Source organism: Trachemys scripta, chromosome 6 (assembly GCF_013100865.1).
Source record: "Trachemys scripta elegans isolate TJP31775 chromosome 6, CAS_Tse_1.0, whole genome shotgun sequence".
NCBI lineage: Eukaryota > Metazoa > Chordata > Testudines > Emydidae > Trachemys > Trachemys scripta.
The window spans coordinates 31,492,498-31,519,362 of NC_048303.1; the positions used below are offsets into that span (position 1 = coordinate 31,492,498).

Sequence of the window (26,865 nt, forward strand, 5' to 3'; positions counted from 1 at the left end):
TCTTCTTCTACTGTTATTGAACACACTGTTATTTTTGCACAAACCCAAGTAAATGAATATGCCTGATGCAAAACAATGTTTACTTGCAATTATTTTTAAAAATCCATTGTAATTTAATGTACAAAACCATTTAGTGCTCACAGTAGCTGTAAAATACATGTACAGTTGTATACAAGTCAGTGTCTATATGTGATCTTGTAAACTTCCCGGATTTAAAATGCCAGTAATAATAAAGTGTAGTATGCTTAATATACTTCAGATAGTGTGTGCATTTCCAAAGATGCTATCTAAAATCACTATTTTATAACCTCACATTCGTTCTAACAAAATTGCTGTGAAAGAAACCAGGCAACATATTTCTTTCAAAGATATCTCAACAACAGTAATATTACCGATAATAAATAATTGTCTGTGAAGGGACACTAACAACTTGCAAGTCACATTTCTGTCTGAAAATGTTCGACCTGCTCTAGTTACAATACCCACGATCACTATAACTGAAGGAAGTTGCTGAGGCAATTTTTTTCCAGTTCGTTTGGGGTGTGTATTTGACTAGTGTGTACAGTCAGTTTTGCTGTTTCCCCTGTGTAGTTAGTTAGTTGCTGAAAGGACCCTCGTAAACACCAACAGGGGAGCAGAGAACCCCTTATTCACATTTCAATTAATTTTTTAAAAGTTTCAAGGCACACACACTATTTACGGAGTTTTTAAAAAAATCCAAATGGGCAGTGTCCCTTTAAGAATCTCTCTAAACCTGCTCAAAAGTTGGAAGGGTCACAACAATGGCTTCAAAGGAAAAAACACTCCACAGCTCTATTGTGGTAAATGCATCTTTTCCTTTAAAAAAAATCGCTTCCAGTTTCTGCTACAGACAAAGTGGAAGTCACCTCTAGGGACTAGGGTAGGCGGAACAGTGCTAAGTTCCAATGCAGGCAGTGCGAAGTTTTCATTGGAGACCTTGGCCAGTGTAGTTAGTTGATCGTTTCCTGGCTCAGCTGGGAACCCATCTAAACTTGTAGCCCCCGGTGGCTGTCCTGATAGTGAAAGCATTTCCTTGGGGGAAAGCTAGTGTCCGGATCGTGCAGTGATCTGTGATGGAGGTCCTGAAAGACACGCCTTCCTCCAGCTCGCTGTTACTCAGATCCACCGAGCTGCGACTGCTGCAAGTCTGCAGTCCGCTGAACGCCCCGTACATGTTAATAGCCTGGCTCTGGCTGTCCGGAGTTCGTGTTGCCTCCGCCTGCAGCCGAGGGCGCTTCGCCTCTCGGTTCTCATCAATAGTCTGCAGCGCCGCGTTACAGGTGTCTGATATTTCCCTCAGGATTTCATCCACTTCTGCGCAGTCCTCCTGCCTGGCCACGTACAGCTGCTCCAGGCTTCTCTTAGCTGAGCTCCTGGGAAGGAAAGCGTCGCCCCCCTCCTTGGGCTGGTGGATCATCAGTTTCTGTGGGTAAAACAAAATGCAACAGGTTGCTTTAAACCGATCGCCGTGGCTCCCACTGAGCGCATCGCGTGGGCCGGGGAGTTGTAATATACCCGCGTGGGAGCTTAGCTTTGGCTTCGGCTCCGCGTTTCTGGCCTAAGGGCGCCCCCTGGGGGTCTCCGGGCTGCAAGCCTCGTGCAGTGAAAGGAATCTCTGCCATTATCGCTCACTTTTATACCCTGAGGATAGTGAGTAATGCTTTGGAAAAGAAACCAGGAGGAAACCGGAGCACTTACATCGAGCACACAGGCCAGCTGCTTCGCCTGGCTGGCTAGCTCCTTCAGCTGCACGTTTCTTTCCTTCAGGGAAGTGATCTCTTCCTGCTTTTGGGTTAATGTCACGTGAAGCTGTTGAACGACAAGGTGTTAGTTTGAAATCAAACATTTCCTCTACCGTAGAAAGTCAGGTTACAGCTCACACGCGTGCACGGGCGCTGTAGTGTGCACACACCGTACGCAAACCGATTTAGCCTCTTTACCTTTGCAAATAGTATTGATTAGTAACCAGGGACCGTTCAGAAGACGACTTTGCCCAACAAAGCTAGCAAGTGGGGCGCAATATGTGACACTTGCAATCACTCAGCTATCAAGCCAGGACCAGGTAATTTGGAAGGAATATAAAATGTAGACAACCCCGTCTGAGTAATCTCTGCAATATCTGATCAGGATGATTTTAGGAGCATTCGTTCTACCTTCATACCTGATTGTTTTCCACCAGTGCATCCCCTAACGCTTTCTGGTTTTGGTCTGCCACATCTTTCCAGTACTGTTCCGCGGAGTTTTGCAAGTTCATGTGCGGAAGAAGATTGTTTTGTGACGGTTGAATACAAGGGCTAAAGGCTGATCCGTCGCCGAGAGGGAAAGTGAAATCCTCAGTGTCCAGTGGAGGGGGCATTAAGGAGGATGGGTCTATGGAGGAAATCACAAGAGTGAGATCATATCTCTTTACGCGGAAAAATCGTAAATATCTGAACTGGTGTTTAATTCAGTCGTGTAAGTCTGGACACCCTACTAACGTACCACAGCATTGGTATGTACCAAACACACATATTTCGTTTGCATTTCCTTGGGGTCGGACAATATTTTAAAAAAATCAATATGTCAGTGCAAACTTTTCTTAACGAATGCTACATTGGTGCATTCAGTTATGTAATGTCCAATGACTAAACTGTTAGCAAATTAAACTGGTACCCAAAAAGACAAAAGCATGTGAGGGGACCAAAATGCAATGTATGAAGCTAGGGGACCAAAGGAAGCCGGTGCTCTGTATGAATAGTGATGTTAACATTCAATAAGAAAAGTACTTGCCACATATAAAACTATCGACAGCATCTCTGAACTCCTGGAAGTCGAACTCGGGTTCAGGTTGCAAGCAGTGGCTCTGAAACATGTAAAGGAAACATACAAGTTAATCAGTGCATTCAGATTCGTCAATCAAATCTGCCCACATACTAAGGACGGGTCTCCAGCGCTGCTTCGATTTGCTTGTCGGTGTTCACACACTCTGTTGTGTTCACACTCACATACCTGGAACTCTAGTCCCCAAGCTGGACACTGGAAAGGGCAAGCTTGTACTGCCATGGTCAGTGTAATAGCTGATGCGCAGCACTTTGTGCCTCTACCAGTATAAAGGTAAATGTGGCAGGTGACTAGTAATTGAAGAAAAGAGCAATCTCTGATCCGTTAACCATGATGGCACGCGTTGGGCTGCAGCCTGCCTGCCCTGGGGCCCCCATATAGGCTGCTTATTCTATTCTCATTGGTTAGCAACACGAGCCAACCATGTTCGTCCAGCCTGCCCATTCCTCCAGAGTCGGTGAACGATTAACCTGAGCACTTGTGCTACAACAGCATTTCTCCCACACCTCGCTCTCAGATACTGTGCGCCTAGGCAGGTGTCTGTTCACAGAGAACCTCTTGCCTTCCTGCGGATCGCTTTATTCCTGCACAGTTCCTCTCCTCTCTTCCAATCTCTTTCTCGCTCTCTCTCTCTCTCTCTCTCTCGATTTTGGCTGGATGGAAGAAAATACACTTTTCTTGTGCACCCATATAGCATTCTGTATGAACAGTACATCTGTGATCGTGGCCAAAAGCACGGTATGGACAAAGAGCATCCTGTCAAATAACAGTCCTTTAAAATATGAACTTAGCTCGTGTGCAGTTTCACGCAGGTATTGACTACACCAAGGGGAAAGAAAATTGTGCAAAAAAAATGTGCACGGTTACCTTTTTAAAATGTCTTCTTGCTACATTCTGTCATCTATTTGTCTGCTCCACTACACAACATAAAGTTCCAGACACAACAAAAGCTCCGCCTGTGTTCTCTGGCATCCTCCCGCGCAGATTCAGCTGGTATTGCAGAGGACACAGCTAGCTGTATATGTGTCTTTCATATATATATTTCCCGTTTCTATTTCAGATCGTATGTATTCATCTTTTAAACATGCAGCAGCCAGACTCCTAGCTAAGACAGAGCAACCAGGAGATACCACTCTGCTCTCATTCTCAGATTCTAGATCCAGGTAAAGGTCCTTATCCTAATCTTTCAAGGCCTGAATGGGGTTGGGTCTAGCTATCTTAGAAACCATCTCCTTTTCCATCACCCATCAACTGTGATCAACAGGGATGCTGCTATTAATGAAGCTCTGCGCCTAGCTTTATTGGTCTGGATACCAAAGTCATTGGGTGTATCATAAATACATAGCAAGACATGACCTAGGGACAAGACTCTTGTCGCAGGAGACCCTCCTTAAGAATGGAGATCAGGATGAAAGCAATATATGTCACTTTTAAGGTGCAGTGCAAAAGTGTCTCTCTTTCAGCAAGCCTTGCCCCAACAATGACGGCTGCAGAATAGCCCCGTTCACGCAAGAGACACAATAAAGAATAACCTCACTCAAGAGAGCAACATAAGGAGGGAGAGATGGAGAGACCTTGGACAGAAATTGTGCCCATTTTACAGATGGGGGAATTGAAGCTCAGTGAGGGTAAGTGACCTGCAAAGAGATGTTTGTCACAGTTGGGAATGACAGACTAGAACTCAGATCGCCTTACTCCTAGTGGTCCTGAACTATAACTACAGCACCACTCACTCTCTCAGTGAGCAAGCACTTCTGTCAATAACCCCCTTTCCTACATTTGTACCAGAGTTATCTTTTTCTGATCTCCCACACTTTTGGAGTGAACCCCAGTAATTTTATCTTCATTTCAATCCCCCCAAATGGAGTGTTTTGACAAGTAAAGGGGCAAAGCACTATTCAGCTAAATGCCTATTCACACAGCCTCTGTAATTCAGCACAGCTTGAAAAAAAGAGAGTGCTGCAAAACTTTTCAAATGGTGTATCTAATGCAGGGAGCTTTGAAACAGTATTGTAGGATTTTTCATTCATTTTATTAGTGGCTAGTAGATAGAGCACTGGACTGGGACTCAGGAGACCTAGGTTCTATTCCTTGCTTTGCTATTGGCCTGCTGGGTGACCTTGGGCAAGTCATTTCCCTGCACTGTGCCTCAGTTTCCCCATCTGTACAATGGGGGTAATGATACTGACATCCTTTGTAACACACTTTGAGCTCTACTGATGAAAAGTCCCCTAGAAGAGCTAGCTATGAATATATTATTACAATAGCATCCAGAGACCCCAATCACAATCAAATCCCCACTGTGCTAGGAGTGGTACAAACATTGCAAGAGACAGGTCCTCCCCGCCCTCCCTGCAGGACAATCATGTGAGGAAAGAGATGGTGGCATAAACTAGCAGGGCTAAATGGCTTGGAATAAACAATGGAGAGCAGAGGTCCCTACTAGCCCTCCACCTACCCAGTCTGTGGATTGCTTCCAAAATGCTAGGCGGTATTTATTCTGATTTACACATTTCTTATCCCATTTCAGGAAGAGTCTCAGCCTCAGCCTCAGGAGTGGCTGATTTCTGACCCTTTTGAAACCAAGGCGGTTCATTTCTGTTAGAGCAGCGGTTCTCAACCTGTGGGTCGTGACCCCATTTTAATAGGGTTGCCAAGGTTGGTGTTGGCCCTGGGCCCCAGCAAGTCTGAAGCCCAAGCCCAAGCTCCACCGCCCAGGGCTAAGGTCACATGCCCCCCACCCAGGGCAGGAGCCCTTGGGCTTCAGCTTTGCACACACCCCCAGGGCAGCGGGGCTCAGGGGGGCTCCGTCTTCAGGCCCCCCTCCTGGGTTGTAGTAAATTTTTGTTGTCAGAAGGGGATCACCATGCAATGAAGTTTGAGAACCTCTGTGTTAGAGGTTTCTGCTTTACTCGCTGGAGGGTCTGTATGGGCCAGATCCAAAGCTCACTGATGTCATTGGGAATATTTCCACTGATTGCAACAGGCTTTGGAGTATGCTCCATGTTAGCACCAGGATGAGTAAGAAAGAGACCAATGTCTGTCTTTAGTACCTAGGTGTTTCCAGAACACAGGCACTGAGTGCCCCCTTCTCCAATTCCCGCACTGGGTCCTCCGTCTTCGCCATACAGACTAGAGCTGCTCGTCGTCCCTAAATCAACCCATCTGCGACAACGAGAGAGGGTGGGACAGATGGGAGAGCAGGGGGATGAAGCTGAGCCAACACTCAGCTTGAAGCCGGCGGCATCCAATGAAGGGGTGGAACCATCAACACCTGTTCCGAGCTGGAACCAGGGGGAAGATGGTCCTGTCTGACTCCGGATTTGCAAAGCGAAGGTCGCTTGGTCCCTGTTTGCTTGTCCATAGGCTCGCCTTGTTTTACGTGCAGAGCCTGCTGTTCAGGGCATGACTGACCTGTAGGTGATACTTCCAAACGAAATACACAGCGAGCTTATTAAACAGCTCCCCTCCCTTTGCAGCAGCCAGGGAATCAAGGACTCCTTGGGGTGCTTTGGGAAGATGGCTACGTCTTAACCCTTATGAACTGCCCCAGAAGTCAGCAGGAGAATTGCCTAAGGGAGCTCTATTAAAGGGTAAGCACTTCAATATATTCAGAGACTCGTCCACCGCTTGCACTGATAGCTACCAGAATGCCTTGATCTTTTCTAAAGAAGCTGAAGTTTACAAACCCCACCCATCACTATTTCTGAGCGGATTGGATATAGCAAGTAGCCATCCTAGCTACCTGCCCGTTCATTTAAAGGCTGTTAACCGCAGCTTGCCTTAGAGGGAGGAGGTAAGAGAAGTGGCTCAAACGTGCGTGGAAATGCCTCCTCTTCCTTTGCGAACGCCCGTGCGCCAGATTAAGTTGAGGAACAAATTCATTTGAATTAAACTGGGGGATGTTCAGAGGCTGCCTAGGGGGGGGGGGGGGGGTCCGGGGAGGTGAGGGGGTGTCAATTCGGCCTCAGTTACCTGCGGGGCAGCTGCAACACTAGAAGTCTCCTGCTGAAAGACCGAGGTGCAGTCTGCTAAATCTTGCCAGTCGATAGTGGCAAGTGCTGGGGGGGAAGAGAAACAGACATTTACAACAATGCTCATTGTAGGTGGCAAGTGCTGGGGGGGAGAGAAACAGACATTTACAACAATGCTCATTGTAGGTGGCAAGTGCTGGGGGGGAGAGAAACAGACATTTACAACAAATGTTCGTTGGAGGCGACAGGTGCAGGACAGCGCAGCAGCCCCTTTGACACCCACTTTCCGCTCTTGCCCTGGTCCTTGCCCAGACGGGTGGCCAGAAGAGGCTAGGAACAAGCCCGGGGACTCCTGCTTTCACACAAAGCGGGGAAGGGGTTTCGCATTCACCACAACTCACCTAGCTCTACAGTGTCGGGAGGCTGGTCTCTGTAAACTGCCACTGGAGTGGTGCTGGCAAAGCTCTTCCGCGGCGCGGGACTGTCTCCCAAACGCACCTTCCTCTCGAGCTTGGCTGGCTTCTTGCCTAGCCGGCTGCACAGATCTCGCACCCTGTTGGGACAGATGCTGTCAAAGGCTTTCCTGCCGCTGCGGTTCTGCATGGCGCAGGCTGGACCCGGGGCCTTAGCTTAGCTCTGGCTTTTGGGACCCCGTGGCTCTCCCCGCGCGCGGCTCTCTCCGACCCGCTCTTTGCAGGCAAACCCGTCCAGCGACCGGCCCAGAGGCTGCACATGGCCGTTACGGGGCTGGTTTTGACACCGTTGGAGGGGCCCCGACCGGTCTCCAGGGCAGCGGGTCCAGGGGGAGCGGAGAGGGGGGTGAATGGAGAACGGGGGCGGGGCTGGCTGCGGAGTGAGCGCCAGAGGTGGCGCCTTCGCCTTGGCACAATCTGCGCCCTGCAGAGGCGCTAACAGGCAACCTGGCAACAGGGCATCGCCTGGGTCCTGCAGCAGCGGCAGCATTGCGCCCTTGCAGCGCACATTGGCGCCGGGACAGGGCCGTATCCAGCGGGCTTACGCCCAGCCCCGAACCAGAATCTGCTCGGCTGGACTCTCTGGCTCCAGCGTGCCAGGGATCTGACGGGGCGCACAGCAAAGAGCTGGGGAGTCACAGGGTAGGGGCTCACACAGCACGGTGATGGGCGAGAGAAGAACTCACCTGGGCCATAGCTAAAGACCTTCCCATGCAGGACACTATCATTCAATAAGTGCAGGTATTAAAAACATGACTGACAAAAAGGGGGGGAAATATGTAACTCCCCTAGAATCATGGACATCAGAGGTGAAACCGCGTTAGATCCTCCAAACTATCCCTCTACCAAAACAGGATACCTCCCTATATTACATTGTCTAGTGCGTGGTCCAGAGGAATTTTAAATCCAAGGCCCCTTGTCTTTTATTCTTTGCAATATCCCCCTCATCTAGATTGTATCCACCTGTCTGTTTTTTCCGGTCTGCAGAGTGCTGTGCTACACATAATCACCAGTATCTGAAAAAGACAGTGTTTTCTGAAGCACAAACTTCATTAATACTCCTGTGTACAAAGAGATCAACACAACTAACTGTAATGATGGCTAGGATATGATGTCCTTTAAAATGCACAACCTGGACCAGCTAGCGGGTGGCTCATACTTTAAAGAGAAGACGGGTAGCAACTGTGTTTGTACAGGGCCTAGCACAATGGGGTTCTGGTCCATGACAGAGATTCTTAGACCATATGGTAATATAAATAAATAATAATAATGAATAACTAGTGCCCTCCACAATGACCTACAAAATAGGAGAGGACCCTAGCAAAAAGCAGGCAGTGAGTTTTTTCAAACCATCTGTTACTTGCGGTTTACTATACATTACAGTGAGAAATAAATGCAAACAGGCCTGTTTGGGTGGTGTCAATATACATTTTTAAATGACTGTGACACATTTAAATGCATTTCACTCTCTACACAGGTAGGCTTTCTAGTCTCCTAACATTACAAGTGACTCAGGTAAGGGTGCCTTAAGAGACTGAAACATTTGGATCCCTCCTGGAAGCATTTTGGTCCTTATCTAAAACTGTATCTGCAGGACTGCATTTCCAAATCAAGCTATAGGGTTGACTTTACTTGGCCCTGTTTTTGTCCATTTATGCCTTAGTACATTCATTACCTTTTAGGATCAGGACCGATCAAAAACTTTTTTTAAAACTAGGTTGATAACAGAATAAAGAAGGAGAAACAATGATGTCTACACTGCAATGTAAGCCCAGGTTTAGTGGGACATGAGTCAGCTGACCATGGGTTACAGAACACAGAGCTTGAGCATCCATACTGATTGTTAACTCTAAATTAAGATTTTCCTAACCCCGGGGTTTGAACCTGGGGCTCTATTATGCACACTGTAGCACAAAGACTTGAGTCAAACCAGCCATAGCACAGACTCCTTTGTGCAATGTGGCCACTCTAGCGCTTTGACTGTGGTGCACTGTGGGAAAACTTGACTGTCCACGCTGCAGGTTTCCAGAAGTTTGAACACTCACCAACACAGCCTGCCAAGGCATCATTTTGGTCTGCGTACTCCCAGCGACCGGAGCCAGTGACACGGAGGAGGCACCTTTTCAAGAACTTCTTTTGCTTGCGCAGCGCTTTCCCTCCTGTGTCAGGAAATGGGCAGAGCTTCCATGAGTGCTGGTGGACATTTCGGCGGTGTTTTCTGACCCACCTAAGGGTACATCTACACTACAGCGGGGAGTCGATTTAAGATACGCAAATTCAGCTACGTGAATAGCGTAGCTGAATTCGACGTATTGCAGCCGACTTACCCCGTTGTGAGGACGGCGGCAAAATCGACTTCTGCCGCTTTTTGTCGGCGGTGCTTACTACCACCTCCGCTGGTGGAGTTAGAGCGCCGATTCGGATCCCCGAGAGGTCGATTTCTACCCGCCGATTCAGGCGGGTAGTATAGACCAGACCTAAGGCACCTGACAGAGCTTATAATGGAGCTGGAGGAGGAGAATACAGGCATGATAGACTTGAAGTGGCTGATGCTGCTTATGACACTCAGTAGAGCTGCTGATGCCCCTACCCCACCCCACACAGACTGGTGCTTCTGATGCAGGGCCACATGCACAGATTGGTGGGATCACATAGTCATGCAGACCTGGGATGACCAACAGTGGATCTAGAACTTTTTCATGAAGAAAGCTACATTTCGGGAGCTTTGTGATCAGCATGTCCCAACCCTCCAGTGTAAGATACACGTGCCTTGCCTGTCCTGAAGCAGGTTGCTGTTGCTGCCCCAGACTGCTACAGGTCCACTGCCAACCAGTTTTGTGTGGGGAAGTCGACAATGGGTAAAATGGTGGCAGATGTTTCTGAGGCAATCAGACCAGAGGTTTACCCCAAGGTGGTGGGCATAAAAGATATTCCTAAAGTAATTGCTGGCTGTCAGAGAATGTGGTTTCCAAACTGCACCAGGGCCCTTGATGGGACTCAGGTGCCCATAGTTTGCCCTCCTCAAGGAACACATAAGTACCTAAAGCACAAAGGGTAATAATTGTTATATAAGCCCTTGTGGACCACAGAGGTCAATTTATGACTGTCAGTGTGAGATGCACTGAAAAAATTCACAATGCAATTATTTTTTGCTGATTGGGCGTCTACATCCATGGACAGGCTGGGACACTAGTCCCACCAAATGACATTGTCATAAATGGAGTTTCTATCCCCACCATTATTCTTGGGAACCCTGCATTTCTCCCTTTGTCTTAGCTTATCAAACAGTACCATGATTTCAGAGGCCCTGACAAAAGACTGTTTAATTACATTCCCAGACAGTATAGAATGATTGTTGAATGTGCTTTTGGCAGATTGAAAGCCCATTGGAGATGTCTACAAACCCGTTTAGATGGCAGTGTCATTAATACTGTCCACATCGTGCTGTTCTCTTCACAATATTTGTGAAGCCAGAAGTGAGCCATTTCTCCCCAATGGACCTATGGCAGTGAGAGGCTGCTGAATCGGTACCCTCAGCCAGAAAGTGCCCCTAGCACACCTGGAACTGGATGCACCCAGGCAATAAGAGTCAGGGATACTTTGTGCTCCCATATTATGGACTTGCACTGCCCAGGGAAAAAGGGGGAATAGTACCCCTGTGAAGGGTACTTGTGGTGGGTGAGAATGGGGCTCATTGTGCTACGTCATCTATTTTTTCAGATGCAGAATACAAGCAAGATGATGCAAATGTATTTTAATGGAAAATAATACAATAATGCACGATTATTTTCTACTGGTTGGTATTTTTTAAGACCTGTCATAGTTGTTAATTCTTTAGCAATGAATTTCCTCTGTGGAATATGTACAAAATTGCAAGGAAATAGACCATCATTGATCAGTGACAAAAAGTTTATTAAGAAATGCTTATACCGTTCTTTTATTCTTCCTGTGGCTTCTGTTAGTGAACTTAGTGTGCTTAGTGAACCATTTTCTAAATAAATAAACTGTACAGTACTTGGATTATATACACTATTTACACATGGAATGTAGATATATAAAATCTGTCAGTGCAATTAACATACAGTAATTAAATGTGCAAAATGTGATTTAATTTTTGTCATCTATCAAAACTCTAAACCAACACTGTAGAGTTCAAATAAATACAAATATAATACATTGATTAGTCAATTAAGTAAGAGAATAAGGCCAATACTGTTATCTTTAGAGGTATAGCAATTATTAGTTTTAAAAATACAATGCATTGATGAAAAGGAACCAAATTGCTCTTAAAATTCACAGATGCTTTGGATGCCATAAGAGGGTTTCAAGTGTATTGGTCCAGTTAGCTTAACTTCCCAGCTGCAAGCACTTTTCAAAAATATCCAGGGGGTAGTACATGCGGTAAAGAATCTCCGTTTAAAGACACCAGTAAATGCAGTTTGTCCGTGCAGTCCTGTAAAACCTCCTCCGGGTAGCCACTTATATGCAAGTCCAGTGGATTTTGGTGGTGCAACATCTGGTCTGCCAGTCCCAGGGAGCAAATGGCCAGAAGGGAGGGGGGATATTTGTTAAAAGCATAGTCGGCCATGCTAAGTTCGGCCATCCCTTTGGCCAGAGCTTTGGCATTGTTTGCCTCCTTGGTATCTGCCTGGCAGGACTCCACACGCAGGTGGGTGAAGTGCTCCAAGAAGAAGTTGATGGTCGGTGCCCCCAGGTTGAAGTGTAGTTTGTTTAGGATGATGCATTCCAGATTGCAGAGCTGCTGACGGGAGAAGACGTCGCAGCAAAGGGCTAGGAGCTGCTTCACTCTGGGCGGATGCACTTCCACCTGCAAGACACGCCAGCAGAAACATCACTGCAGTGCAAGCAGAGCCCAAGAAACAAATACAGCATTGCTACATAGGCAGAGAGCAACCCGCTCGCCCGCGCTCCAAACAGGGCAGAAGGCAGCTCGGAGCACGAGGCCGGCCCTGCATTCGCACGCCCTGCAGTGCATCAGCTGCAGGCAGGCCACAGCATCAGAGAGCTAAACTGCCACTGCCTAAGCGCAGTGCAGAGCGTAGTGAAATGATACAAACCCAGCGCGGTGGGCGTGAAACCTTCTTTAAAAAGCAGAGGAACTTGCGCGACTCGAGCAGGGTTACGTGCCTGAGCGGTTTCCCCAGAGATCTCGTGTGGCATCAGCCTTGTTGTTCACAGAGCTCAGTTCACCTCTAGAGTTAGGACGAGAGAAGCGTTTGTCCTCCGCTCATTCTCTCTTCCCCGACGGTGCCTGACGTTCCCGTCATGTGCACCCAAAGGGGCCCCCGCCGCCCGCGTCTCAGGCCTAGTACCTGTTTGCACGCGATGAAGAGGGAAGTGACTCCCAGCAGCTGGAAGCAGTCGGCAGCCACTGGGGTGGTGGTGAGGAATCGGTCCAGGGTATTCACTGCCAGGCACAGGGACTCGAAGGAGAAGCCGAAGTGCCGGTGCACAGGGATCAGCCAGCTGATCAACTTACACCGGGCCTCCGCCGTCACCTGCAAGAGAGAGAAGAGCTCAGTAAGCCACATGACACGTCTGCAAACTGGGAATTGCCACAGACTAGGCTAAAATTTCCCTAGATACTGTCCGGACAGCTACGCCGTAACGCTGAACGATTTCAAGTAGCCAGACAGTGATATAAGGCGTTACTTACTCCCAGTGGCCACAAGCAGGGCACTTCATTGTACTGCCATAGCCCGAATGTTTAGTCAGGATAAGGATCTGGGCACATGCAGAGCCAGGGAGAGGGACGTATGCAAAACCCAGCGTAGCCTGGACGTGTCTTTATTGTACAGGCTAAACAGTGATGCGTGTGCAGAGTTCGGCGAGAGCGCGTGCGAGTAATGGGCACAGGCTCCCGGGGACACTGACAGGAATGTGCCCGCACTGTGGTGAGATGAAGGCGGGAGACTGGAAAGAGCAGGCACACGGGACGGAGCAGCGCCACAGGAGCGTGTCCAGGGTGCAGCAGGACTCGATGCTGCGTCCAGAGCGAGAGGCGGGGACATGCATATGGTACAGAAAGGGATTCCCGTGCACATAATATACAGCTTGAGGGTGCGGACAGTGCATGGAGAGAGAGGCGATGCCTGGGTGTCAGTGAGAGTGTCCATGTGTGCAGCGGAGACAGAGAGTGACGGCGAGGGGGTTGTGTGTGCCGTGATATGGCCTGGGCGTGTCTATGGAGAGTCAGCACACAGCATGAATGCACAAGACCGGCGTGCTTCAGACAGTGCTCTATGGAGAGGAGAGCACAGTCCGTGGGGTATCCGGGCCGGGCTGTGCGGGGCGCGGTGGCCCGTGGGATGTCCGGGCCGGTGGGGGCCCTTTGGGTGTCCGGGCCGGGCTGTGCGGGGCGCCGGGGGGTGTCCGGGCCGGGCTGTGCGGGGCGCGGGGGCCCGTGGGGTGTGCGGGCCGGGCTGTGAGGGCGCGGGGGCCCGTGGGATGTCGGGGCCGGGCTTTGCGGAGCGCGGTGGCCCGTGGGATGTCCGGGCCGGTGGGGGCCCTTTGGGTGTGCGGGCCGGGCTGTGCGGGGCGCCGGGGGGTGTCCGGGCCGGGCTGGGCGGGTNTGTGCGGGCCGGGCTGTGCGGGGCGCCGGGGGGTGTCCGGGCCGGGCTGGGCGGGTAGCGGGGGCCCGTGCGGTGTCCGGGCCGGGCTGTGCCGACCCCCGCCCGCGCTGTCCTACCTGCGGCTGCTGGGCCAGAGGCTCGCGCGGGTGGAACTTGCTCTCCAGCCCCTTTCGGAAGCGGTACCAGCTGGCCCCGTAGTCGCGGAAGGCCTGCAGCTCTAGCCGGTCGGCGGGCTCGGGGCTGCCGGGGTGGCAGAGCCCCGCGGCGTCGCCCTGCAGCGGCCGCTCCCCGGGGCAGCTCGGGCACTTGCTCTTCTTCACCGGCGTCCGGAGGCCGAGGCCGCGGCAGAGGGGCTGAGCCCGCTCCTCGGGGGTCGCGCCCGCCGCCCGCCGCCGTTTGCTGGGGGGGCTGCGCGGCCGGCCGGGGCGCTCGTGGCTCAGCGGGTGCGTGACCATGGCGGTGCCCGGCCCGTGTGAGGCGGCTGCCGCGGCGCCCGCCTATTTAGCAGCCGCCCAGCCCCTGCTGCTGACATCACCCGCGGAGCTTTCCCGGCTAAAGACCCGCTCGGCCGCCAGCGCCACTCGCCGCCCCGGCCCATCGCTCCGCAAGCCGAGGCGGGGCCAGGCGCTGGGGCAACGGCAGCGCTGCCACCCAGCCAGCACTACAGCTTCGGCACCAGGCTGAGCAGCAGCAGCGCCGAGCCCCAAGCAGCGCCGCTGGGTGCTAGTATTGAGCCAGCCTCTGTCAGCGCGCAGCCTTGTCGGGGAAAGCCCCTGCGAGGGCACTTCTCACCCGCCGTCATTGAAACACCTAAACCCCCTGGGCAAGGAGTTGGTCACGCTGTGGCACTGACGATGGGGCCAGGATGGGAGGGACCGTTCTGGGTAATGAACACGGTACAGCCGGCTGGACACAGGGATACAGCTGCCGGTACCACAGAGGGCCTGCGCCCACTGAAGTCAGTGAGTTTTGCCCGTGGGTCTGGTAGGATCGGGCCTCTCCAGACAAGCCTGGAGAATGCGTCGTCAAGGTCAGCGCTAAATATCGGATGAGTTAGATGAGATGGAGGATTTTTTTTCCTGTCCCGGGCTGAAGTAACACCCGTTCCTTCTAGTAATTAAATCCCCGCCCCAGCAGTAACACGTGTGCAGGCAGCTACGGAAGGGATGAATTTGTGACGAGAACTGGGGTTTGTTTCGCTTTAGGAATCTAAAGTATCATCGGTAACTCTCCGCAAAACCTCAGCGCCTTGCTGTGGCGAGCCCAGGCAGGGAAATAGACACAGCGGCTGAAGTTGTTGGACTTTTCCTGCTGTGTTGTTTCGGAAGGGAATGATTGATGCCAACAAACAAACAAAGACTCCTGCGAGTTTAACAGCTGGGAATCCAACCAGTCTTGCTCTGTATGAATTAGCATCTTTATTCCAGATTTCCAGTAGATCGTATTTGTATACATATAAAAGAGATCAACTATCAGTTAGAATTATAATAATTGAAATAACCAGAAATAACATTTCTTCACATTTTCTCCATTTTTGATGAAAACCCATTGGCTATTTCATTCAATATTTTATTGGCCAGAGAACCATTTAAATGCTGTAACACTGGGGAATGGAAGTGGTGGAATTACGTGAGAACGTTACTTTATATAGGGATTTAAGGCAAATGTCTTCTGCCTACCACCTTTCTCTCAGGCCGTTTTTCAGGTTCGCCTGTTGCCAACTTGCACGAGGGGATCTCATATATTTCAGTTACTTCCTATTGCAGACGATACAGAAGCAATATCCAGGACACACGAATCTCCGGAAAAAAAATCGTATCACCAGCGGTACTTTCTACTGACACCGGCTGGATCGCGTTATTCCCCAAGTAGAGTCATGGGCCAGAGCAGGGAAACGGCAGCATCTTCCTTTAGAGAGCCACGACTAAAGCTTGCGTGCCAAGCAGCTGCTCTATCAGCGGTACCCGGATTATAGGATTTGATTTGACCACGCCTGCCGTGGGCCGGGCAAGGCGCGCAGAAGGAGGGCTCCCTAGGGAGTGAATTAATAACTTCAACAAATGAGCGCAGAAGCAGCGAGGAGAGGGGGAGGAAGAGGTAGGCCCCCCCCCCTCAAGCCATGAGGCCAGCGATTCTCCTGGAGAACAAAGCACAGCACTACCTTTACAATAAAATACATTCTCCAAAGAGCCACACAGTGACTTCTGTTTGAAATTACCACCTTTGTTATACTTAGTTTATGTCTGCTAAATGCCTTAAGTAGATCAAAGTTACTGCGAACGGCTGAAATAGAAGGTTTATCAAAAGATCACCCAAAGGCTGTCTCTCTACCCAGGGAGGAAGGATCAGAACTGAGCTACACTGCATTATAGGAGCTGAAGGTCACTGTAATCAGTTGTAGTTTCTGTACCTCTGCTCTTCCGTATAGCAGGTTGACCTCTTTTTTAGTAGATAGTTTCCAATAGCTTTCATGGATAAGATTCCTTATTAGGAATTTCACTAGCCCCATTGAAAAAAAATACAAAGACTGCACCCTTGGTTAAATGTGACGACAGATGTTTTATCTATAATGTTGGTGCAGTATTCCTCCCAGGATGTCAGAGAAATAAAGTGGGTGAGGTAATGTATTTTATTAACCCAAAGTCTGTTGAGAAACACAAACTTTAAAGCAGATGCAGGTGGAGAAAATCTCTAATCTCTCAAGCTTGTCTCTCATCAACATAAGTTGGTCCAATGAAAGATATTACCTCATCCACCTTCTCTCTCAAAACATACTACAGCAAACAAATCAATGGATGAGGACCTTCTCCACTCACTGCTGTGGAATTTTTAATCCCACCAACATTTACAGACATAAATGGCAAACTTTTATTCTTCAGAAATCATTCTTATTTTTATGTTTTTTTGTTTAGCCAAGACATTCACTAGAGTTTAGTCATTTAAAAATAAGACTGATTTACATTTAACATGCCACATTATAAACAGGTGTGGGAGAAGACACGTTTTCTGTAATCGGACTACTTAAATCAATTTCTTATTTGCATTTCAACAGGAAAAACAAGATGTAAAGGTAAGACACACCAAAGCAACCAATAGGAACGATTAAGCTGAATGGTTTATGGTTACTTTTATCAGTGGGGTTGCACATTTAATTTTTTTGTGCATGACATCACCTTTAAATAAAAAGTGATCTACATATAGGTTTGAAAAACCTCTGATAGTAAAAGTATGAATACACCTAGAAAACAAAAAAATGATTCTGGCTCCAACTTAAAGGGTTAGAAGTGATATTTTCATTGTGGGACATTAAATAAGCCATTGATTTTTATAAAAGGCAACTTAGTACACTTTACAGTGGTGAAAGGGAAAAAAACAACAAACAAACAAAACAAAAAACCAGCACTAGCCAGCTTCCCTAGGAGCTCAGAACACGAATAACCTTTCCACAACCTAGGGAAGCGTAGCTGGGAGGAGAATTTGGCTACTTTTAATAGAATTTTTACTAAATCACACTTGGCTGATCATTTTGCCTTTTTTAGTGGTCTTTAATAGAAAAAAATGCAGCTTCTTCTAGCGTGGCTTTGTAAATTTGTACTGTTACTACACCTCTACCTGCTATAATGCGGCCCGATATAACATGAACGCAGTAAAGCAGTGCTTCAGGGGGGTGGGGCTGCGCACTCCAGCGGATCAAAGCAAGTTTGATAGAACGAGGTGTCACCTATAACGCGGTAAGGACAACATTGTATCGGGGTACAGGTGTACCAAAGAATGTCTGTTAGATGGCTCAACATATTCTGTTCTGTTTTGTATACTGTGATCTTTCAAGAGCACGGTGGGTTTTCCTCCTTGCCCTGTCTTTCTCAGGTGGAAAGAAATACTATTAACCCCCTAGAAATAGGAATCAATATTTATTAAATGAAGAAAACTTCAGCATTAGTCCTCTGTCTGTAAATATTGTGTTCAGACCCAACAATGTTAGGATTTCAAATTCCTAATGAAATCCCCAAGCTAAAGACTACTGATCTGCAGTTTGTGTTCCCATCTCATCATAGTGAGCCATATAGAAAAATGACAATATTCTTAAAATGTAATGCTTAAATCTGCTATGGAATAAAATCTACAGCTTAAGGTACAAAACAGTGAAGTAATGTTTTGGCAAATGCACAAAAATCTGTTTTGTTTTCAGTTTTTACATATCTAAACAGGACAAGCTATTTTGTATAGCAGTTAAAAGCTATTCCATACAGATTCAGAACCTGATCTTGAATTTCTAGTACACTACTAATAAATACCTTAAACTGAAACAAAGCAAATATGAATTGGTCATGTTCATTTTTATGTTGAAAAGATCTGAATTACTACCATCATTTATACATTCAAACAAATGGCACCAAAATTTATTGTAAACATAATACATTTATGCTCATAATTAAAAATGACCTACAAAATTACTTCTATGTCAAGTTCATGCAGTATTTCCAAGTTATGGCTGGTATCAACCACATTTTAAATGTTGAAATATGTTAGCTGAAGTCTTTAAGCATAATTGTTTTCCTGCCACTACTGAAGCTTTAAGCTTTGTAGTTCGTTACTGAACTCCAGTTTCAGCTGGCATTCTCTGTTTTTATCAGTTCTTTGATGATGTGTAAAATCTTGTCATCTAGGGAGGAAAAAACAGAAGTTAGTGGGAAAAAACCTAAATTTAACAAAATGGGAGAGATGGGCAATTTAACAAGGAAAGCTAGGCTGTGTCTAACTCAATAGTGAGGCAGAGTGCATTTCCCCCCCCACACTCCAAATATGCAGATAAGAAATTATCCTTATACACACTAAGTACTGTTATACTGCATATTGTTTACTAATAAATTGCCTGCAGCCATTTCAGTAGTGTTTCCTAAGGGAACTGGAGAAAAAGAGAAGAGAAGAGGACTTTCACAGATACATTTTAACATGTTTCACTCCAGTTAGGATTTTATTTCTTGACATTTCTCTCAAGTTTTAGAAGCATGGAGTATGCCCATTTATCCCTTATTTTTGGGGCTGTCATGTAATCCCTCCCACACTATTTACCTATAAGTATCAGTACATTGCACATTGTCTTACAGCTGTGGCAAGCTATGGGGGTAGAAGAGAACACCCTGACAAATGGAAACTAACCACTATTACTGCTACCATTAACGTTATGATTGTAGAGAAGTCAGTCTATGTCAGACACATTTTTAAAGAAAATCACATATAGCCCCAGATTTTTGGGGTGAAGCCATGAAGGAAACCTAGGTTCAGTAATGACCTTTTGGGTTTCTGTTTCTCATGAGAGTTGAATTAGGCACACCATGGCTACAATGTGGTCTCTTGAGCAACGATGAAGTGTATTAGTATATTTGTTTAAAGAATTATACACACACACTGTACATATACAATGTATATTTATCACACTTTTTTATGTTGATAGTACAGCAATACAATTACCTTCAAGTGACATTTTAGGATTTTCAAGTTTTTTCTTTAAAACAGACTCAATGAGAACCCTCAGTTGTTTGAAAATTACTGCAATCTTTACAGGAGCCTGTAGAAAGAAGATAAGAGAAGATTAATATATTTGCATGTTTCTCAAAGCAGTTTCCTATTGAGGAAACCCAAGATTAAAGCTTACCCATCATACAAGAGGCCAAGGACCCAATCCTGCAAATAGTTATGCACGTGCTTAACTTTTGTGTATTCCTAATAAGGTCAGTAGGACTAAGCATGTATTTAAGTTAAGCACGTGAGCAGTACCACTGACTTCATTAGGAGCAAGGCCTAAAGTAACTCAAAGTGCTGACCAGGGATTTAATATCACTGCCTGTAGATTATAGACCAACAGTATAAATATACAGAGTGGGCAGGGGGAGTGAGAAAAAAAAAATTACAGACATAATAGACACGGTAGATATTTGATACCCCCTGTACTCAAACTATCACCTGCAGGCTTTAAAAAACTTATGTTGATTTGCCCAGGAAAAATGTGGATCTCAAACTGAATTGGCTAATAAGAACATATGGTTGTCTCTCATTTCAGTCACACAGCCAGAAAGCTGTGTTACCTGTCCCTCCCCCAAAGAAAGGCTGATCTTAAAAATTCTGTGTGTGTTGAGTAACAAGTGCATTCAGTCATTAACTGGTGTTTCCTTGTAACAATATTTGTATCTCATTCTGAGTTTCAGGGAATGCTTACATAAAATTAGCAACATGCACTCTTCCTAGGGGGTAGCATGAGGTATAAAATGAACAGAGCTAGAAGAAAAAATGTAAGCAATTTGACAGCAGGTGGGCAACTCCCATATTTCTTCTGTTATTTGGTAGCATTTACCAAAAAAAAAAAAAAAAAAAAAAAAAAAAAAAGAGCAGGTGGCCAGTTTTCATTTTCAGTCTCAGATTAAATGCATTCAGAAAATGCGTTTAGAATTTCTTCTGTTTAGAAAGAGAGAGCGCAAGAGTGTTTGCTTTAAGTCTTAGATGTTTCTCACAGCTTTCACTCCCAAGACGAAACTCATCTGAGATGTAAATGAATTAGATAACTCAAGGGTTTAAAGTTAAGCAGGTGACTACATCTTTACAGGATTGGGACCTATGAATTCAAAACGTTCCAATTAAATACATTTTCAGTTATGACACTTACTTAAAGCAAATATTTCCTCTTCCTCCAAATCGGGTAAATGTGTTTTTCCAATAGTATCTATTCTTATAATACCTCAATCTTTCTTTATGAACAAGGGCAAACATTCTTTTTTAAAAATAGCATACTATTAAATTACTCTTGCTATCTCTTGGAAGCACATTTAACAAAATTCCCATTATTTCGCTTAACTATCTTAAACTCACACTTCAATGTGTTTCAGATACAAAATGCACAGCCATTTAACGGCACAAGAAATAACCAGAACATATGTGAACCTGAAAATGGATCCAGCCATCAACAGACAGGAGGCGTTCACGATGCTGAACTTCTATGTCTCCACCAAAAAGTAAAACTGGAAAGGGGGAAATTAAAGTAGTCTCTCTCAAGTACACCTTGGCATATCTTATCTGCATATAAAAACACACACAAACAAAAGCATTAAAAAACTACAACACTGAACTGGAATGCTACTTTCATGAAGCAAGTCGTCAATTTTTCCCCTCTGAGACATCATTACATATGCTACTCATGTTAGTAAACAGTGAAAGAATGTAGGCTATGCCCAATTATCTGCCCTATACTTTGTGTGATATGTAAAAATCTTAGTCTTTAAGAAAGAGAAAAAGGCTTATGCCACTGGGAGAAATTTTCCTTTCGTGATCCTTTAGAGGTGAATTTTAAAGAGCACTGGATGAATAGGAAGACCACAATTATGTGATTAAGATTATAAACAAAAGATAATGGTAGCCTACAGCAGATTGTACAAAGGCTATGAATATACAGCTGAATGTGCAGTGTTTGAAAGGGAAATAACATTTATTGCAATGTGAAAATTTAAGCAGGTACAGTCAGAAAATTAGTTTAATGCATATATACTTAGAGATGCATGCAGTCTATATGCACTGCACTACTGTTTTTTTCAGTCAAGCAAGGATCAATATTGCTTGCCAGAAATTGTTTCCTGATACAGTGAACATTTTCAATGCAAAAAACCCCTATTAGAATTAATGCAACGAGGGTTTTTAATACTGAAATTCTCATAATATACATCAAAAATAAAGTTTCTTTTAGAATGCTTTTATAAAAGTAGTCATAATGTAGATTGTTTTAATCTCTGAGCAACTGAGGGGACTATACAGACATTAATAGGTCTGAAATGTATTAACACTGATTAATAAATTTTATGCAAACAAAATACTGTTTAACAACATTTACTGAACAAGGTTTCTTCCCTTGACAATCCCACTCCCACTGACATGCCTATCCCCCCCCCCCTTCACCCTCCCTGAGATTTGCTCCTTTTGTCTCTTCTCTTCATCAGTGATTTTAGGCTTGGCAAATCTTACATTTCTTATTAACAAAGTATTTTTCCCACTTTTCTTGAAATCTATTACTTTCAGTGACTATTCCTAACTTGTTCTCAGCAGTGTGTCAATTCCCTTTCTAACTTTAGCTGTTGTCCTACATCTTGCTTTATACTGCAAGCTCCTTGGGCAGGGAATGTTGTCTGCTCTGTTTGGAAAGAGCCCTGTAGATGTACAGCATTAAATATCAATAGGTAGCTTAGTACTCCCTTACAATAAAATGTCCACTGGTACGACAACAAACACTTGAAAAGAATTGCTGTATAATTTTTTACACCGAAATAAAACATACATCTTCACCAAAGAGTTGACAGTCTAAAGAGACAACACACAGATAAGGATGTGGAAGTAGGTGGGAAAAGGTGAGCGACAAAATGCAGTTCAGTTTTGAAGTTCAGCGTGTCTTGGATTTCACAATTTTTGTGAATATGTTTTAAGTTAAGCTAGTCAGTATCTCTTCAGGCCTGAGAGAGGGCATGCAGCATGTTTTAAGGACGTAGAGGTGAGTAGGGACAGATAGCATAGTACAGGTCAAAGTACGACTGTTACTTGGACTACATATTTTTGACACTTCTTTCTAACTAAGTCACCAAACAGAAAAGTGATCAACTTTTTTTTTTTTTAAATAAACAGTACTATACACAATACATTAACCCTTTGTGAAAAGTTGACTGATAAAGAGTAGGGTACTTTCATTTGTAAGCTTGTCAGTTTAGTCAATATTAGATTTATTGGCCTTCATTTCTAGTCACATTTATGTGTGCCTTATTTAGGACCTGGTGCATTTTTTTTTTTTTTTAAACCACACTGATTTCAGGGACAAGGCATTGATGGTTCTGAAGATGAACTGCACATCCAAGTATATTTCACATTATGTTCCATTTATATAGCACCACAGGCATGTCAGGTGTTTGCAAATTGATAAGTCCTGGTCTAATGGGGTTTACGCCAATGTGCAACTGCTTTCAAGATTGTCACATAATTGCCTCTAATTAATCAGATAGTGATATAAATACAAGATCCTTACCTTCTCTTGATAGAGCAACCATCCATATATCTGCAAATCTCTGTTTACTGAGGAGGGATGCACTTGTGCTTTACCTTGAGCAGTTTCCACCATGCATGCCAATTTCTCTGTGATATCTACAGACTTCGTATACATTATCTTCCCCAAGTTGTCATATAGCCCGGCAGTCAGCACAGCTTTAAGAAGGGCTATTTCCTGAAGGGAAAGGGATTGTGTGGTTCCATTTCCTTCCCACCTATGATGAGTTGTAGGTGCTGCAAATCCTGCTGCCCTGACCACCTTTATTAGTTCTTGTTTCACATCCTGAAATTAGTTTTGATCAAAACAGGTACATTAATAACTTAATAGTAAAATACTGATTATTAAAAGGGACACTATCAAGCCACCAGCACAGTCAGACTTCGCCCCAATATTCCCAACTAACAGACTCAGAGACTTATCTAGAAAAAAAAAAAAAATCAGTCATATCTGCAGAGGCCTTGGAATCTTGGCTGTTTGGATGAGTAACCAAAACAAAAATCAGGCTTCTAGGATTCAGACACTGAGAATGTGGGCCTGAAAGTGATGCAAGTATGTCTCTGTCTCCCAGCTATTTAGAAGACAAATTGACAGCAAAAAATGCACACATTTATGTTAAGCACCCTTCTCCTATTTCCTGGGGATTAGTCCTGGAAAGGACTATTGGAGCCTTCATTTTGGAGGCAAAAATGCATTTAGAAAAGTCAGGATTTGGCATCACAGAATCATAGAAATTCAGCCTGGAAGGGACCTCGAGAAGTTATCTAGTCCAGCCCCGCATGCTGAAGCAGGACCACGTATACCTAGACTACCCCAGACAGGTGTTGGTCTAACCTGTTTTTAAAAGCCACCAATGATGGAGATTCTACAACCCCTCTTAAGTAATCTATTCTAATACCTATCATCTTCCAAGCTTGACAGTGAAATACAAGTACTTAGTAAGTAGAAGGAATGATATAGGCTAACCATGTGTTATTTTATTTACCCTTGTTAAGTAATATTTTACCTTACAAAGTTTTATTTTGTATAAAGTGCTGTAGTATGAACTTCATCAGAGCAACTCTATGCAAACATGTATATCAATGGGGCTTGCACCTCAAAACATGTAAAGGATAGATTTAGCCAGTCTGAATAAGAATCTAAGCTATTCACCCATTCTCAACATTCTATTTGCCCATATTTGTTATCTTGTCTGTATACTAACATGAGTACTGTATATCACTGCTTTAAAGTTATATGCTGAATTTTCTGAAGGGAAATTAACAGTCATCCTTCCTGGGCAGAATCACATGGCTTGTATCTTGATATACCTCCAGAGTTAACAGTGAGGTTCTGTTAAGAAAATTCCTTCTGCAGTAAGCCATTTCAGTGCGATACCCTCCTTCTTGACGAGCCTTTTTCCACCTAGACAAAAAGTCTTGGGTTATTACAATTCCAAAAGTAACACTGATGGCTATCTACAAAGAGATGAGGAATCCAAGTTCAAATACATTAAAAAAAAGTGATAATGGACTCTTACAAAGGATCCTCCACTGACTTAATGATAAAACACTAACTGGTATCATCTGGATCAATAATGTATGTCTCCCAGAGATCAGGAGAGGACAAGCATTTCACAGCATGTAAAATTACATGCCCATGAATAAATAAAGGTGTTTCTTCTATAAATTGACAGATGATTGTATGTTCTGACAGTTGGAGATAGAATAGCAATGTTCCTGGTTGACAGTCATGAAGACTGTAACCTTAATTGGTAGTTGCGTTTTTTGTGTGTTTGTTTTAAATTGTAGCTCACTACAAAACAGCTACAGAAATACCTGAAGCATTAGGGCACCACAAGCAGTATGCTTCTGCATTGCTTGCCATAAGTGGTGTTAGAAGGCCAAGTGACTAACTAATTGGGCCATTTATTAATCCTCAAGTAGCATAGTACTTATCACATATTTCTGCTATTCTAAAAGGAAATTTACAAAACCATTTAGGATCATGTATTTAATAGCAATATTTAAAGGATACACCATTACTGACAGTCAATCAAAAGGTTCTATTTGCTTTAAGTTTTAATATTTTAGAAAAGATTATTTACCCTAGATATGCACTGTAAATTGTCAGATGATCTGAGTTTGCCAATGCCAGGGAAGATTTTGCAAGATCTGCTTCATCTTTTCTACCAATTGGTGTAGTAAAAGGGGATTTTTCTGTCATTACAGCAGCTAAAGTTGCCTGTAATCAATAGCAAGATATTAAGAAGTATAAACAACATAATAAAAATAAAATTTAAAATAGTAGGCTTCAGGCTTTTATCACACTTAAATAAATAAAATAAAAATAAATCTAGATTTCCTGTTTCAACAAGACTTACCATATTCCTTGTCTTGTTTCATATTAAGTCACAATGACAGAGTGATTGCATTTTATATAGTTTATTACAGTGTATGATTCACTGAAGATATTGTACTTACATAGCACCTTGAAATATTTTAAAAAGTACTTTCCCACCATTAGTTTATTAAATCTCAACACTTGTGTGAAGCAGGTAAGTATTTTTATACCTTTTCACAGGTAGGTAAAATGAAGTACACAGAGAATAAGTGACCTGCCCCAAATCAAACCAACCCAGTGGTACAAATGGGACTAGAACCATAGAATCTGACCTCCTAGTTCCTTTTCTCAATCGAGGGCTCACACTTCCTCTTACTATGTACAGTCAACTAGGATTACGTGAAAAGTGTAAAGAGAGTCTATTGTATAATGATAATTTTAAGGTTGGAATGAGTCATAACAAGACCTGATCAGGTGTAGTAGTAGAATAAAGTGCAAATCTTGGTCTCAGATCTGCACTTCATGGTAGTTCCTTGATTTAGTAGAATTTTGTAATAGTGATGTTCCTCTCGCACTGCTTCTATATCAAGTACAGTGATATCTGAGTGATGGTACTTGAAAATTATTGAATTAATATTTCAGTAGTGAAGAGAGGCATTTTGATAAACGGATTGCAAAGTTAGCTAGATTCACTCTTGGGTCTTTAAGATGGGAACTACAGGCTTTTATAGTGCAACAAGTATTGAATATTTGTTTGCACCCTGAGTATTTTATTATATAAAACTTTCCCTAAACACAAAACCTATACACAACCCATTTGTTGGCTTTTGCTAACTATTTTTTGGCAACTAGTGGGATTCTGTTTTACACAGGGGAATCAGATTAAGTTGTATATGGTGCAAAGGATCTAAATTGCATTTGAGCTATTGCTATATTTGCTGGGGAAGAAGGGACAGTTTCCAGCACTGAGTAGTTGGATATGGTGAAAATGGGTGAAATGGATTTGCTTTTGAAGGGAAGAATGTGTGCTGCATATTGACACTACCATGAACTGTTTGTTTTTAAATAATTTAAAAAGGACACTAATCTGAAGTCTGTCAACTTAAAAAGCAGTTTCAGGTCCCACATCAGCACCTGAGTGCAACAAAAATCATAAAGTGTTTCAGATTTTGGAAGTACTGTATTTTCTCGCCCCTATTGTTCTGTGAAACAATAACAAAAACAGGAGAGACTGAAAATGAGTACACACAAGTTCTGCCAAATGTTCAAAGTAAAACAAACTGAAAAATAACCATCATAAGTACTGCTTGTAACAACAGTCGGTCAAAGTTTCAGACAGATGTGACTTCAATTGTCATTGTCCCTTTAAAACTGTGAAGAAGATAGTTTATGTTAAAACTGCACTTCATAGGCTCACTAGTAGACAGAACTGGAAGAGTGACTAGAGCACTGAGTCTGGCCACTTTCTTTTGTGTGCGCGGGGACAAAGGGTGAGGGAGAGTATCGATAAATAAAAATACGAGTCCACTTTCTTAAAAATAAGCATAGAAACAAGAGCACTATCCAAAAATTGCATTTAAGTGTTTTTTTTT

At 44.5% G+C, this 26,865-nt stretch overlaps 3 protein-coding genes across 3 annotated transcripts in view; all 3 read right to left on the minus strand.

Annotated features, from left to right (window-relative positions):
* Positions 1-760: 760 nt before the first annotated feature.
* MCIDAS (multiciliate differentiation and DNA synthesis associated cell cycle protein) lies at positions 761-2,377 on the minus strand. The gene is made up of 3 exons (XM_034774206.1): positions 2,183-2,377; positions 1,720-1,830; positions 761-1,444 (listed from the first exon to the last, which is right to left on the minus strand). The coding sequence occupies exons 1-3, from the start codon at positions 2,375-2,377 to the stop codon at positions 992-994; spliced, it is 759 nt and encodes a 252-aa protein (XP_034630097.1). The 3' UTR covers positions 761-991.
* An 8,769-nt stretch (positions 2,378-11,146) lies between these two features.
* On the minus strand, positions 11,147-14,336 carry CCNO (cyclin O). Its single transcript, XM_034774078.1, has 3 exons — positions 13,998-14,336; positions 12,622-12,807; positions 11,147-12,116 (listed from the first exon to the last, which is right to left on the minus strand). Exons 1-3 carry the CDS (start codon positions 14,334-14,336, stop codon positions 11,661-11,663), a joined length of 981 nt encoding a protein of 326 aa, XP_034629969.1. The 3' UTR covers positions 11,147-11,660.
* Positions 14,337-17,779: 3,443 nt separating this feature from the next.
* Positions 17,780-26,865, minus strand: part of DHX29 (DExH-box helicase 29) — a gene marked incomplete in the record, with an annotated part of 37,412 nt that continues 28,326 nt past the window's right edge. Inside the window, 6 exon segments of the mRNA XM_034773804.1 lie at positions 17,780-18,544; positions 19,354-19,450; positions 20,818-20,949; positions 22,934-23,236; positions 24,262-24,355; positions 25,038-25,174. Of these exon segments, the coding sequence (XP_034629695.1) occupies positions 18,489-18,544; positions 19,354-19,450; positions 20,818-20,949; positions 22,934-23,236; positions 24,262-24,355; positions 25,038-25,174 (819 nt within the window).